Consider the following 14741-nt stretch of genomic DNA (forward strand, 5'->3'; position numbering starts at 1 on the left):
AAAGGATAGCACTAACTTGACAGTCCCTAGACACCACCATCTCCCTCGATCTTAACTTTACCACACTTACGAGACAACCATGCTCAGAGAGATCATCAGTGCCTCATGTACAGGGTTCTGGGAATCGCTGCCCCACTCAAGCTCCTGGGCTCACAGCGAGGTTGCCATGTTCTCTCATAGATAGCTAGATACATCGGAGGATGTTATGAAATAAGTACTCCATAGCTACTCTTTCCTATCTGCTGGCCTCCTCTTTCTTCCACTGATAATAGATTTCCATCAGCTCTCACTGCATTGGTAAGAGAAGCCTTTCAGGTCCTTCTGCTCAATGCCACTAGTAATTTTGAGGTGCACAGTGCACAGCTAGCTTTGTTGGCACCTGTGACAGATCTTCAACTGTTTCCTATTTCTGCCCATTCTACACAGTGACCCAGGAAGGTTATTTTTATTTTGTTTTGTTTTGTTTTAATATTGGGCCTCCATATATAGCCCTGGCTGACCTGAAACTTCCTTTATAGACTAGGTTAGACTAAAACCCAGCACAATCTGCTTGGCTCTGCCTCCTACATACTGGTATCAAAGGTATGTGGCAACATGACTGTCCTCTAGGAAGATAATTTAAAGGCCCACTCCATCACTCCCCAGCCCCAATTTTGCTACTTCTGAGGGGAAAAATACACATCTTTCCTGAGTGAACCCCATCTCTCAGTGTCTGTAATTAAACCCTAATGGAATCTCTATCCCAGTGGAGCCACTGAAGTGACCTAATACATCATTACCTTTGAGCCGTTCCAGAGTCTTTTCCCTGAGAATCTATTCCCCAATTCTCCACAAATGTCCTTCACTCTGTGAATGTCAACTAGGCTACTGTCTTCTTGGGGTCCTCTGTGAGGCTACACTGAACCATGATTCTACTCTGGATGGCATTTGCTAGAGCACTCTAACACACTCATCCCTGGGTCCTGTAGAGACCTGTCTTTGCCCTCCTGTGGACACCCAAATCCACACATGCTCCAGTCCCTTATACAAAATAACAGTATTTGCATAGATCCTACACATACCCTTCCCTATACTTGAAGTTATCTCTAAACGACATACTGCCTAATTCAATGCCGATACTGGGTAAATAACTATAACATCATGCTGTTTAAGGAGGTGACAAGGAAAAGGATTGGACATATTCAGTATAAAGTTTTCAATAAATATTTTTTGATCTGTGGTTGGCTGAGCCATAGTTATAGAACCAGTAGATACAGAGGACTGACGGAATATGTGTTCATTAAACTGGTACGGAATTGTGTCCACTTCGATAACAACACAGTGCTCTGTATTACTGAAGGCAGGTTGAGGAAATACGCACAATATGTTTATATAAGGTTTGTTTTTCTGCACACTATTGAATTTTTCTTAAGGGATGTTTGTTGTCCAAGGTTTAAAGGGTATATATAACTTGGACTTTGTAGTTTTAATCCTAGAAATGCCCTGGGAAAACCTTAAAAAGGCATAGGCAGGCCACTGCAGATGCTTGCTGTTGTAAGTTTTACAATAGAGAGTGTAGAAGAGGCTCTTGGTCTGCGCCATGTGGAGCAGTCACTCACGAGATTCAGTTCCCACATTGTTATGTATATAAAAATACAGTTGAGAAGACAGAGTGTAGGGTGATGTTAGATTTTTGATTGACAGTGGGTTGATATCTTGGAGTGTGGCCTATTTTCCCTTTGATTTTCTGTGAATTAAAATGTTGGGATACTAGACCGATGTGTTCAGTTCAGTGGTTCTTAGAGAGGCAACAGCACTTTTGTACCACAGGCACCTGACTGAGGCGGATGGGGACACTTGGTATAACAGGTTGGCGTGAGTCCTTGTTGAAGCTGGACTGTACGCTAACTCTAACATTGATAGCTAACGGGTGGGAGGCCCAGGTTCCGGTCATGCTTCCACTGTCCTACCTGCCCTGGAGAAGCCATGTTCTCTTCCTTACTCTACTATAAGTGAGCGTGTTTTCCACTGTCCTCCTCCATTACGTGTAATGGTCAAAGGGGTCACTTAGATACTATTTGTAAAAACACATTCCTGTCCAAAGGAAAGACAGGGACAAAACAAAAATGGAACAGAGATTGAAGGAAAGGCCATCCGGAGACCAACGTACCTAGGGATGCATCCCATCTGCAGACACCAATCCACAACACTATTGTTGGTGCCAGAAGCGTGCTTGCTGACAGGAGCCTGGTATGGCTGTTCCCTGAGAGGGTTTACTAGCACCTGACTAATACAGATGCAGATTCTCACAGCCAACTGTTGGACTGAGCCTGGGGACCCCAATGGAAGAGCTAGGGGAAGGACTGAAGGAGCTGAAGGGGGTTGCAACCCCATAGGAAGAACATTATCAACTAACTTGACCATCCAGAGCCACCAGGGTCTAAACCACCAACCAAAGAGTATACATGGGGGTGGGGAGCCATGACCCCAGATACATAGGTAGTAGAGGATGGCCTTATCTGATGTCATTGGGTGGGGGAGGTCTTTGGTCCTGTGGAGGCTTGATGCCTCAGCATAGGGGAATACTAGAGTAGTGAGGCAGGAGTGGGTGAGGGGGTGGAGGAGCACCCTATAGAGACAAAGGGGAGGAGGGAGAGGAGGGATGGGATGAGGGGTTGTGGAGTGGTAACTGGGAAGGGGATATCATTTGAAATGTAAATGAATAAAATGATAAAAAAACAAACAAACAAAATATGTTGTACAGAAGAAATTGGTAGGGGTCTGATTATGTCGCATATGGTGAAATGAAATTTCATTACACACCCAACTCCACACCTGAGCACGTTCATTAATCACACAGAGCAAAAGTACAAAAAACATTTTAGAGCAACTCTGCCAAGCCTGTGGTTCCTCTAACGGTGTCCCACGCCCCTTCTTGGCTATTTTATTGTGGCTGCTTTCTCATGTAGTCAGGCTGGCCCTCTGACGTGCTACGTAGCCAAGGATGATCTTGGGCTCCTGATTCTCTTGCCTCCTCCTCCCAAGTGCTGGACTGACAGGCATGCACTTCTTTCTTTTTAAAGAGAACCGACAGTAAATGAATGAAACGCGTTTTAATTGCAGAAATATTCCAGACTTTTGATCAATAACTTACAAACATTTAAAGCCTTTGCAGACTCGTCACAAAAGGAGCAAAGCACTTTTTTTTCCCGTCTGTGTAAACATTTTGACATTGATTCTAATTTGCCCAGATGGGCGATAATCTTGAATTGGTCACATAAATATAATGTACATATTTACAGATACACAGACGACAGATAACACCGAAGGCTCTTGGCATATGGCTGGCAATTGCACATCAAATGCTTCTTGACACAGAGACATAAATCTTGGTCGTGACTTCATGTACCAACACACACATACAAATCCCCAAACACCCCGTGGGGCTAGCTTCTCAGAAATGCCTATTCAGGCCTCAGATGAAAGAAAAAGAAAAAAACAGAATGAAGCAAGAGAATAGACACTGTCCCGTGAAGGGAGGGAGGGGCCACGCCTCAGCAGACATTGGACTTACCTGTTAAGTGGTTGGCAATCCGGGCAGTGGGTTTGGGAGGCAGGGCCGGGGGCTGCTTGTGAAGGGACAACTGCTTCACTGGGGTCTCCTCATGGTCTCCAGAGAAAGCAGAAGATTTTTTGGGGGGCAGGAACAGAACTGGTTTGGCTGAAGGATCTTGGGACAGGAGGACTCCAGACTCACTGGCAGAGGGACTCTCTTCAGACACTGAGGGGACAACCACATGATACACAGGAGACATTACATGAACGCAGTGCAGGCCAGCCAGGGACACAGGACAGGGACACTGGCAAGCCAACGAGACAGCAGAATGCCACCTGCTGCAGGCCATCATGGGCACACGGAGAGAGAGCTAAAGCAAGAACATGGAAAGCCAAGAAAGCAGGTAGGGTGTGGAGGGGCAGGAAAGGGAGGAAGAGAGAAGGGAAGAGGGAGCAAAAGGGGGAGGAGGCAAGGGCATTTTCACCATCCAAACTGAGCCTGCATCATCCAAAGAATACAGATGTTCTACCATGTGACTCAGGAGACCGAGGCACAACCAACAGGACAAAGAGAAGAAGGATTTCAAATTCCCTGAACGGAACAAGAACTTTTCCTTGGGTCCTCAAACTCTTCTTTTGCTGAGAGAAGAGAGAGGCAGGCCACAAACCAGTAAAGAGCATTGGTGTTGTCCACCGAGTCTTGCTCTCTGGTCTGGGATACCAGTGGCAGTTGGCAAAGTTGACACCAGCACATTTTGGTGGCTGCTCGTCTAATCTTTGGAATGGACAGGACCAAGAGCCAGGGTCTCAGTGAGGACTCTAGTCCTAAGGGTAGACTCTTGCCCTGCCTGGCCCTATACATTCTCACAAGGCAGAGGACGTACAAAGGCTATGCCTTTCAATTTGTTCAGGTCCTTTACTTCCTGTTTGGCAGACTTCTTGTCATCTTTATCCCCCCCCCACTTCCTCTCCCTCTGCACTCCTCTTTCCAGGGCCTCATCTATTCTAGGATGGTTCTAAACTCACTCTGTAACAGACAGAGGATGATCTTGAACTTCCAGTTCTCCTGTTTCTACCTCGTGAGTGCTGGGATTCCAAGCCATGTACCACTCTGCCTTAGAACTCAGTACATGGTGCCAGGGATTGAACCCAGGGCATGGTGCAGCCTAGGCAAGCACGGTAGCAACCTAATAACACCTTGGCTCACACTCTCTTGTTTCAACTTATCTCTTCTTTGGTTGAGTTGCCATGGGGTGGTCAGCCCACTGCTTCTGTCTGGGCAGTTAATCTGAGTAACAGCAGTAAAACTCTGAGTCTGATGGGTGGTAGATTTCACTGAAACAGTCTAACTGCCAGATTCCAGTGCTACAAGGGAAGTTGGATGGTTCAAGGGGTGTCGAGTTAAAAAAAAAATTCTTGCTTAAAATTCTAAAGGACAAACAAAATATAGCTCTAGGATTGTCTGTCCCACTGCTTCCCATGACTGCCACAAGGAGGGCGTTTGTAAAGGATTCCTTCCCTCTTCTCGCCTTCCTTCTCCCCTGGAAGAAATAATGTCTACATAGCAAGACAACCCTGCAAAGAACCCCTGACACCACAGTGCTCCCCTCCTCATGGAACATTGTTCTAATCATTTGCTAACAGTAGCTCGCCTGGTCCCACAGTTAAGTGTGGGAACCAACTTCCCCCAACGGAAGCAAAGTGTACATGTGCATGCTACATGCAGAAAGGGGGCACCAGGAAGGTGGCCTTAGCACCGGCACTCCACGTAGTACTAGAGGCTCCTTGACCAGCCCATCTCCTGATGTGTGCTGAGACTCTCTGCTGGCTTTACCTTTGGGCTGATTAAGAGGGCTCTGTACCTCCCGAGAGAGGCAAATTGACCACTTGGATGACAGTGAACTAAAGGAGGAGGCAAATAACCGGAAGGAATCCAAACTCATCTCTAGGCAGGTTCCAGCTTCGTTGGGAAATTGTATACAATTTAACAAATGCATCAATCGCCGGTATCCAGTAGAATTACTAAACTGGAATGATTACTGATGGGTATATTGGGACTAGAATTTTTTTTAAAGGTTTATTTTTATTTATATGAATACACTGTCACTGTCTTCAGACACACCAGAAGAGGGCATTGGATCCCATTACAGATGGTTGTGAGCCACCATGTGGTTGCTGGGATTTGAACTCAGGACCTCTGGAAGAGCAGTCAGTGCTCTTAACCGCTGAGCCATCTCTCCAGCCCCCGGGACTAGAAATTAAATGCTGTGGTCAGGCCTTTGGAGCAGACAATTTTAGAGAGAGCGATAGGATCCTTTTAATTAATCTTAACAAAGGTGTATGTCAGAAAACAAACAAGATTTCAAACCATCAGTAGTATAAAACAAGTTATAGTAGTTTGAAAGTGATGTATGTCACAAAAGCATTTTTACAAACTATCAAGCAGCCTGTGAAAATAGCATTTGCATTTTCTTAGCTTCAGTTACGATTAGACAACTATGTGGTCGGTTTCCCCGACGTTTCCAGGTCCCCATGCTCTGGATGGTTCGAATGAGCATTCCAAGTCCTGCCAGGAGACTGTGACATCAGGGACCCACCCCAGGCTTCTGCTATGTCATTACCTGGTCCATCCATAATGTCTGAAGCTTGGAGCACCTCATATGAGCAGGGGTCCCTGGGCATTGGGACAGGCTCCATTTCCGACAGAGCAGGCAAAGAGAGCTGGCTGGAGCTCAGGGACTGGCCGTTTGTGAGGGAGTCATCTTCATTTGATATGGAGAGCTCTCCATCTGTGGGAGGGAAAGAGATGGCAGCGTCAGATAAGGTCTGTCCTCACAGCGACACTCATGGCTGCCAACGGGTCCCAGTGCTCTGAATCATCTTTGGTTAGTATCTGCACTTGACACCAACTTTTTGCTTTTAAACCACGTTCCTTTAGAGAGAGCCCCCATCTAAGCTTCTGGAAAGTACTGTCCCACCATCCATAGCAACTTGTCGATTTTCTCTCCATCTCTTTAATCATAGTCCGTCTGGGGTCCTACGAGGAGTGTAAATTGTTTTCCTTTTGAAAGACTTACTGAGTTTTTAATTATCTGTAGTTAGCTGTGTCTATGTATGGGCGTGTCCTATGAGACCAGAACAGGATATCGTGACGTGTGCTATTCCTATCTGTTCACAGGGACTCTGTAGAAGACTAATACAAATCTGGTGGTCAAGATGAATAATCATATGATAAAGATACCCAATGTGATGACCTATAACCTTTCTGAAAAACCAACATCCTGCTGACTAATAGATATGACAAACCGGTGACTTTTCTGACAACCTGTCAACATCAGCCTATTCCCTGACCACACGAAATGTTGTGTCCTTGGCCTCCCTCTGTTACCCCTGTTATGGTATAAATTCAGCCTTGGGGAAAAATAAAATTGTCGCCTTGATCAGACTCCTGTCTTGGCGTCCTTCTTCGCGTCTCTTGTCCCCCATTCTCTTCCAGGTACCTTCAGATCCCTTCGCTTACAGAGAACTAAACTCCAGTCCCCTGCAAGGATGTTTTATGACCTTGTAGCCGCCAAGCATCTCCTAGCCCCATACTCTTTTCTTAATAAAAGTGAATGAAACATTATTTTTCCTTTTAATTTTAAAAAGGTATAGAAACTTAGCAGTCTCTTTTGAGACTGGAGACCCAAGACGGAGAATTTCTGCATTAGGGAGCAAATATTAGAAGGCTATTGGTGGCTCTCCACAAACTGACAGCAAGCCCCTATTGCGGAAGAAAATGCCTACACAACTCATTAAACACAGAGAAGTCAGGTTGGTACCTACATAGAGTGTTCACCCCTACTAAAGGTGCATGTTTTTGAAGCAAAAATTTGGTACCGGAAGGCACTCTGCACTCTACCAAAGGAGAAAGGTAAACATCAAACCAGCTACAAAACCTTCAGTCTATAAGGGTGACCTATCTGCCAGACGTGCTGGTGCAGTAGTGGCCCAAAGCTTGTAGGAGGAACCAACCACTATCCGATTTGAGTCAAGGCCCACTCCACAAGATGGAGCCCATACCCAATGCTGCCTGGGTGGCCATGAACCTGAGAGTAGATAGGACAGTGACCTGGGGAGGAGCTAGATGATACTGTTCTGCTAAGGGAATGTAGCAATTAAAGGACTTGTAGTGACATTTTGCTGTGTGCACTGATCAGAGCCTTGCTCAGTTTCTTCCCACAAGTGGGAACAAATCCATTGACCCACAGCCAGAGATGATGCAGAGAATGAGAGATCTTTGAATGCTCAGACCCAAAAGGGATCTTACCATCCAATCATTCTCCTTAGGGCTCAGGAAACCCTTTGGAGGGGGAGGCAGAAAGAGTTTAAGAGCTAGAGGAGATGGCAAACACCAGCAAATCAAAGTCTTCTACTTAGTATTGTGAGACAAAGAACCTCCGATACCTGTTTTGTTTTGTTTCGTTTTGTTTTCTAATGAGAGACAGAATGAGTGTGGATGTGGATCGGTGATGAGGTAGAGAGGAAATGGAAGGGGGAAGGGGAGGGGAAACCAGAACCAGAATATGAGAAAAAAATCTATTTTCAGTGAAAGAAAAACAACAACAAAACAACAACAAAGTCCAAAAAAGCATTAGGGAGCAAGGAGGCAGTGAGAACTTGCAAGCCCAGCAAGGAAGAAGACTGTCTATTTCCCTCTGTCCTCATCCAATACTTGCAGTGAGCGAGCATCTAGGAAAATCTCCAGCCTCTCCCTAACAGGCTGCAGCAGCCCAAAGCAGCTGCGAAGTACCAGACTTCTTTGGAGCCAACCACCAACCATGTCAACTTTGATCGGCTTGAAGCTCAGTCCCCCAAAGGGCCGAGAGCTAAGTACCCGAATTGAGGATCAAAGACTCCAGTTCCGACGGCCATTTGTTAAATCAAAACTCCCTCCAGCATGGTTTCATCGACACCCAGGGAGCCTTAGATAGCGGAACAACGTTAAAGCCAAATTAATTTTTCAAGAGGACTTAAAGCTCTTTCAGTCAGATGAATGAACACCCAGATGAAAGATAAAGTCTTGCCCACTCGGAAATACATCTCTGCAAAGCAATGGCCTGACTTAAAACTGGAGGGGGTGGAGAGAGAGAGAGACAGAGAGAGAGAGAGAGAGAGAGAGAGAGAGAGAGAGAGAGAGAGAGAGAGAGAGAGAGAAATATCTAAACATTCATTGAAGCAGTCACACACAGCAGTGGCCTTTGAAGGCGACGCTGGATCTCATATTTTTCTTTTCATTCAACTTTTCTGCACATCCTAAATGGTTGTAGATGCTATTGTTATAGAGCAGAAAGATATGGTTACTACAGTTAATGAGAACACGGGAGCAGGGCAGGACCTTGAGGCCAATGCCCTGGAGGTTGCACGGCTAAGCTGCAAATCTACAGGACGGGGAGAGCTGTGCTGTGCCAATGCGACCTTACAGTAGCCCCCTCTACATGCTTTTATTTATCACGTTCAAGCTGATACCATGAGAAGCGGCTCTGCTAGAAGCCCCCAGTTGGTGGGATGATGGCACAGCTGTCACTCAGTGGTCCCCAGGAGGCCACTCTGATGATCGATGTTCCAACCACATTCATAGCCCTAGAGAAGACCACCTGAAGAGGAGCGGGTCTTACTGCAATCACCAAGCTTTGCTTTTTGGATTACTGATGCTGTCGAATGACGGTTGTCTGATTTTAGAGTTGAAATCACCACACTGGTAACTCGGGGACAAAAGACGCAGCTGCAGTTAGATTTGTCTGGGTGACGCCTGTGACTTTGGATTTCATCAGGGAAGTGACTGCTTAGAACATATTCACAAATATTTATATGCTATTTCAGTGTTTGGATTCATTGTTTAGCCTCAATTCACCAATATTTCATCTTAATAAATGAACCATGAGCTTTGTGTACTTTTCGTTTGAACATCAATGTAGGAAACTGTTATTGCTTGGGGAATGTATATTTCTAAGTGGATTGATTAACTTCTTAGAGGATAAACAGCAATAAAGAAACAAATGTGAATATTCTGGAAGCAGAGATTTTTTCTACCAATTATGGTAATATATAATTTACTTTCAATTATTCTTAAGGAGTAAGATAATAATCATATAGAATCTTAAATGGTGAATTATCTGACATGAGTAAAAATAGAAGCAATATTAAACAATTACATATATTATATATATATATGCAAAAAGGGAAAGCAGTTTACAGTCTTCCAGGGACTTAGCTGAGAAGCCGATTGGCTCTCTTTCCTTGGGGTGCTTCCGCTCCCTCAAAATGGAGCCCCTGTGGATGAAAAATGACTTTTGCTAGGTCACAAAGTCCTGACCTACTTTGCAGAGGGATCACCTTGGGAATTTATGGTTGTGGCCGATTAATACACAGTTCCATTAAAAAATAGACACAGAAAAAAAGGATGTTGATGACCCCCACCACCCCAGCCTCCCCGACAGAAGCAGTTTCCACTTTCTGAGAATATTTTTCACGGCTGAAGTCTTACTGTTTCAAAATTTTGTGTGTTGGGGCTGGAGACATGGCTCAGTGGTTAAGAGCACCGGCTGTTACTCCAGACGACCAGGGTTCAGTTCCCAGTACCCACGTGGTGGCTAAATATGGGTCTGTAACTCCAGTTGTAGGAGCGCTAACTCCCTCTTGTGGCAACTGTGGGTACTGCATGCCTGTGGTAAACACACACAGGCAAAACACCAATACACATTTAAAAAAAGCCTTTACAAACCTGCTTTTAAAAATCTCACCACTATGATCTGAGTTATAATTCTCTTAGCAATTATTCTTGATCCTTAGTTATGCCCCTCACATCCTTACCAAACATCAAAAATTCCCAGCTAATTGCTTAGCTTAAAGGGAGTGCACTGTTTCCACTTAATTATGTGCTATAGGATGTAATGATGAAGAAATTTAAATCACAAAGGCATTCACCATGTTTTACACCATTATAAAAACAAAGCTGATAAGGACGCCTTTCATAGCTTTTTTTTTCCTCCTGTTATTAGTATTCTAATGTCTATGGACACATTAATGGCTCTTGTGAAGTTATCCAAAGGTTTTTCTACTTTACAGTTATTGGCAATTTGTAGAGCACATAGTTTCTGGGAATTTCTTCAATTAACAATGTTAACTGTCTTTATGTACTGAGCTTCCTATCTGTCTCTACCCCATACCTACTTTCCATTCATCTATCCACTCAGATATGTTTCTAGCCATCCATCTGCATGTGTGTGTGTGTGTGTGACAAAAACTGCTCAATAGATAAGTCTATAATCTTAATTATGACCAAGATGAGTAGTTGCAAACATAAAGAATCGTTTTATTGAGAGAGAGTAGTGCTGCTTGAGGAGCGAATAAACATATATATTAAAAAAGAATCGTGCTTTTATTTCTTAACGTGAGACTTAAATATGTACATTGTTATATTTTATAACACAGACTGAAGTGGAAACAGTGCAATCAACATCACACGCTACACCGCCTCCAAGCCAAGCAATTAGCTGGGGATTTTTAATGCCTGGGAGGAATCTGAAGCAACCTGGCTGTGACATCTCTCACTCCATTGGTCACCTTGGTTGATACAGCCGATCTGGCTGGCTAGTGGGTGCCCCCTTCCACCCTCGCCATTCCATATGTCTCTCCTAAAGCTGTGTGCTCCACTGAGAGGATGCTCTTCCCCGAATAGAGGAGGACTGGTCTTCAGTTGAGGGTTATACATGTGGCTATGTTTCCTGGCTAGAATCTCCAAACAAACTCAGTGCTTATTAATTCTAAGTTTGATGAACTTCAAGACTGTTCTCCATGTCTTCTTGCTGGTTCTATCAGGCACCTTTACCAGCAGAAAGAACTCTACTGATGCTGCACTCCCAAGGAGAAATACCTCACGTCCATCTCTAAGATGAAGTAGCTGGGCTATTTGCCACCGTACCTACCCAGGCCATCTCTAACTTACTTCTTATGGATGAAATAGTGAACCAGCCATTAGAAGTTATTCTGATGTTCTATACTGCCTTTAAAGGGCATCTGTGCTGAGGGTTAAAATGGCGCAGGATGATTCGCAATCATGCGTGTCCTAGTCAAATGTGACCTGGAGGAGGTGGAAGGACACAAGGGATTGGCATCCTGTCAATGTGATGGGCTTGAGAATCACCATGGCAACAGATACTGAATGTCTATGATGGAGTTTTGCATTAGGTTAACTGGGGCACCCACATTAGGGGAGACTCTAAATGTGGTAGGTACCATGTAAGAAGGGGGATTCTAATCAAATAGACTTGTTCAAAGCTAAAGATAATTAAAAATTATTTCTAAATGAATGTCGCCATGGAGAATGGGTAGCAGAAATTAAATTACCCATGGATATAGACATACCAACAGCTTCTATTTTTAAAAACAGTTACTTGGACACGTGGTCTTTTGTTTTGAGAGAGTGTAGAGTTAGTGATGCTTTGGAATTTGAGATAAAAAAGAGTGCCAGTTTTAACTCTGAAAAAACTTTAAGAAAGTTAAGCTCAGCATGGCAGCTGATTTTCTAAGTTATGATGTTATGGTTTTTATAAAAACTTAAGCTTGAACATGAAGTTCTAGTGGGATTAAAGAGTATTTGTTTAATGAATTATGGCTGAACAAGAGTATGGGGAAGAGTTACTTTGCTAATGTACATACTCATGGGAATATATCAAACCATTATTTCAATAAGTTTCATATGTATCAAAAAATCTAAATATAAAACTTCAAGCTAGAATGAATAAGAGAAACCAGAACAGTAAAAACATATACATTTATTCAGGCTGCACAAGAGGGACACCAGATGGATGGCTTGGACTTAGTCATACAACTTTCTGATTTTTAATTTACAAACTGGAATGCTGCAAAAGGAAGGGGGACAAAAAGCAGACTTGTGGGAAAATATGAGCTAAATGTGGCTGTCCACAGAACAAAATATTCTAGGTAGGGGGAGTATTTGTGCAGGTAAATCAAAACCAAGTCCCAGGCGATGCTTTGGAAATGTGTAACTTTGTTGGGAATGAATGACATCCCCATGATTGAAATGACCACGAGGGTGTCACTGACACATCAGAGAGTGTTTGAAACAATGTCAACTACAAGTGTAGCGCTGGAGAACAACATGCACATGTCGGTGACAGCGACATGAAAATGAACGGGATGGATGTAGGAGACTGGAGTTCTGAAGGGAACCTGGCACAGTGTAAGTAGAGTTTAATGTCCATGAACTTTCCCCCCGTATAATGATGTATATGTCTATTTTCTATTGCTTGTGTGCTTTATATGTGAATGTGTCTACGTGAGTATGTGCGTGAAGGTATGTGATGTGCATGTGGAGGCCAGAGGTCAACTTATTAGGCACCTTTTACCTTGGTATGTATGTGTGTAAGTATGTATGTATGTATGTATGTATGTATGTATGTATGTATGTATGTATGTATGTATTTTACATTTCCAACCTTAGATTCCTTCCCCCCTCTTCTCCTAGTCCCTCTCCCCACTCCCATCCACTTTCCCTCTGTTTCTCCTTAGAAAAAGTCAGGCCTCCCACAAATATCAATCAGTCAAGGGATTTCAAGTTGCAGTAAGACTAGGCACCTCCTCTCCTATTAAGGCAGGAAAAGGCAACCCAGTAGGAGGAAAGGTACCCAAAGGCAGGCAACAGAGTCAGAGGCAGCCCCTGCTCCCACTGTTAGGAGTCCCAGGAGACCAAGCTACACAACTGTTACACATGTGCAGAGGACTAGGTCAGTTCCATGCAGGCTCCTTGGTTGGCGGTTCAGTGTCAGGGAGCCCCTGTGAACATACGTTAGTTGATTCTGAGGGTTTGCTTGTGTCTTGGTTTTTGAGACAGAGTCTCTCACTAGCCTGGAGCTCCTGACTGGCCAGTAAGCCCTAGAGGTCTGCCTGTTGCTATGTCCCTAGTTGTGGATTCAAAAGCATGGACTGTGCTTAGTTTTTTCATGTAGGTTCTGGGGCTCAAGCTCAGGTCCTCACCCTTTCCTGGTAAACACCTTAACTGTTTCCTCAGCCTACACACATTTATTAATATTCCAAGGGGAATGGGGGGGTTTATGATGCCACTGACAGACAGGCGATGGCTGCTGGGGGAGGCAGAGTCAGTTTTCTTCAGGGGTTGTGACCCATGGTAGGTTGGCCGTGCTCCAGTGGGTGGAGTCACACCTGTGAGCGTAGGGGTGACAATAATTGAACTCAATGGATTATAGAAAAAAGGAGGGAGGAGGGAGAGGACAATGGAGGATATGCAGGAGGAGAAGAAAAGACAATGATGAAGTTGGGAGGGGGATGCGGGCAGCTTATGAAGAGTTAGAGGAGCTGGCGTTACATATAATCTAAATACATTAGATGAACATGAATTTATCAAAGAAATTGCTTCTATAATCAGGACAAAAAGATATAAAACTGAACACGGAGCCTTATTAACTTAAATGCAAAACTAAAATCAAAACAAAACATCCCATCCCCTGCCACACACACACGATTTTTGTTAAAAAGAAAAACTCATTCCTCATCCCTCTGGTTCCTGCCAGAAAGAATTCCCCTAAGTGTTCCTACTTCTCACCCAGTTCCTCACTCTCCGTAGAGTTCATCCATCACTTAAGTGCAACCATTGGTACCCCATGAGGGCCCACTGGTACAGCCTCAAGCGATGTGTTCCTTTCTCTAGATTGGTGTTAATTCAAAGTATGCTTTGACACTTGCTGGGTGGTTTGAGGTGTTTGGCCTGGGAGCAGGAGAGTGTCAGGTCTATTTGCAACTGCCTCAGCACCAGCTAGTTCCTGTCATCGCCACAAGACCTTACCTGGACTTCCTGTTTATATCATCCCTCAATGGTTCACAGGTACAGAGATGCAGAAGGGTGACCTTGGTCACCTCAGTGAAGCCTCCACCCTGAGCGATCTGGGCAGAGAATGTTTCTCCCATCTTAGATAGAAGAAAATGGAAGGAGCCACGGAGAGACAACAGAAGGAAATGTGTCCTAAACCACACATTCTAGGGAGGTTTGTATGTTAATAAACAGAGGTGTGCTGGTGAGAACCCCAGCTCATTTGTGGAACGTTGGTAGGAAGAGAAGTGGCATGCAGGTTGGACGGAGCCCAGCCCCATGGCATGTGTCATCTTCGCCATTACTAGACTGCAACAAG

General features: G+C 44.4%; 1 protein-coding gene across 25 annotated transcripts in view; it reads right to left on the reverse strand.

Annotated features, from left to right (window-relative positions):
* The window catches only part of Phactr1 (phosphatase and actin regulator 1), a 477602-nt gene that overhangs the window by 81981 nt on the left and 380880 nt on the right, over nt 1–14741 (reverse strand). For 13 of the 25 annotated variants that reach the window (XM_087590493.1, XM_087590499.1, XM_087590501.1 and 10 more), the window contains 1 exon segment: nt 6156–6323. In XM_087590493.1, the coding sequence (XP_087446619.1) occupies nt 6156–6323 (168 nt within the window). 25 annotated transcript variants of the gene reach the window in all.

This window comes from Rattus norvegicus, chromosome 17 (genome assembly GCF_021556685.1).
Source record: "Rattus norvegicus strain SHRSP/BbbUtx chromosome 17, alternate assembly SHRSP_T2T, whole genome shotgun sequence".
Taxonomy (NCBI): domain Eukaryota; kingdom Metazoa; phylum Chordata; class Mammalia; order Rodentia; family Muridae; genus Rattus; species Rattus norvegicus.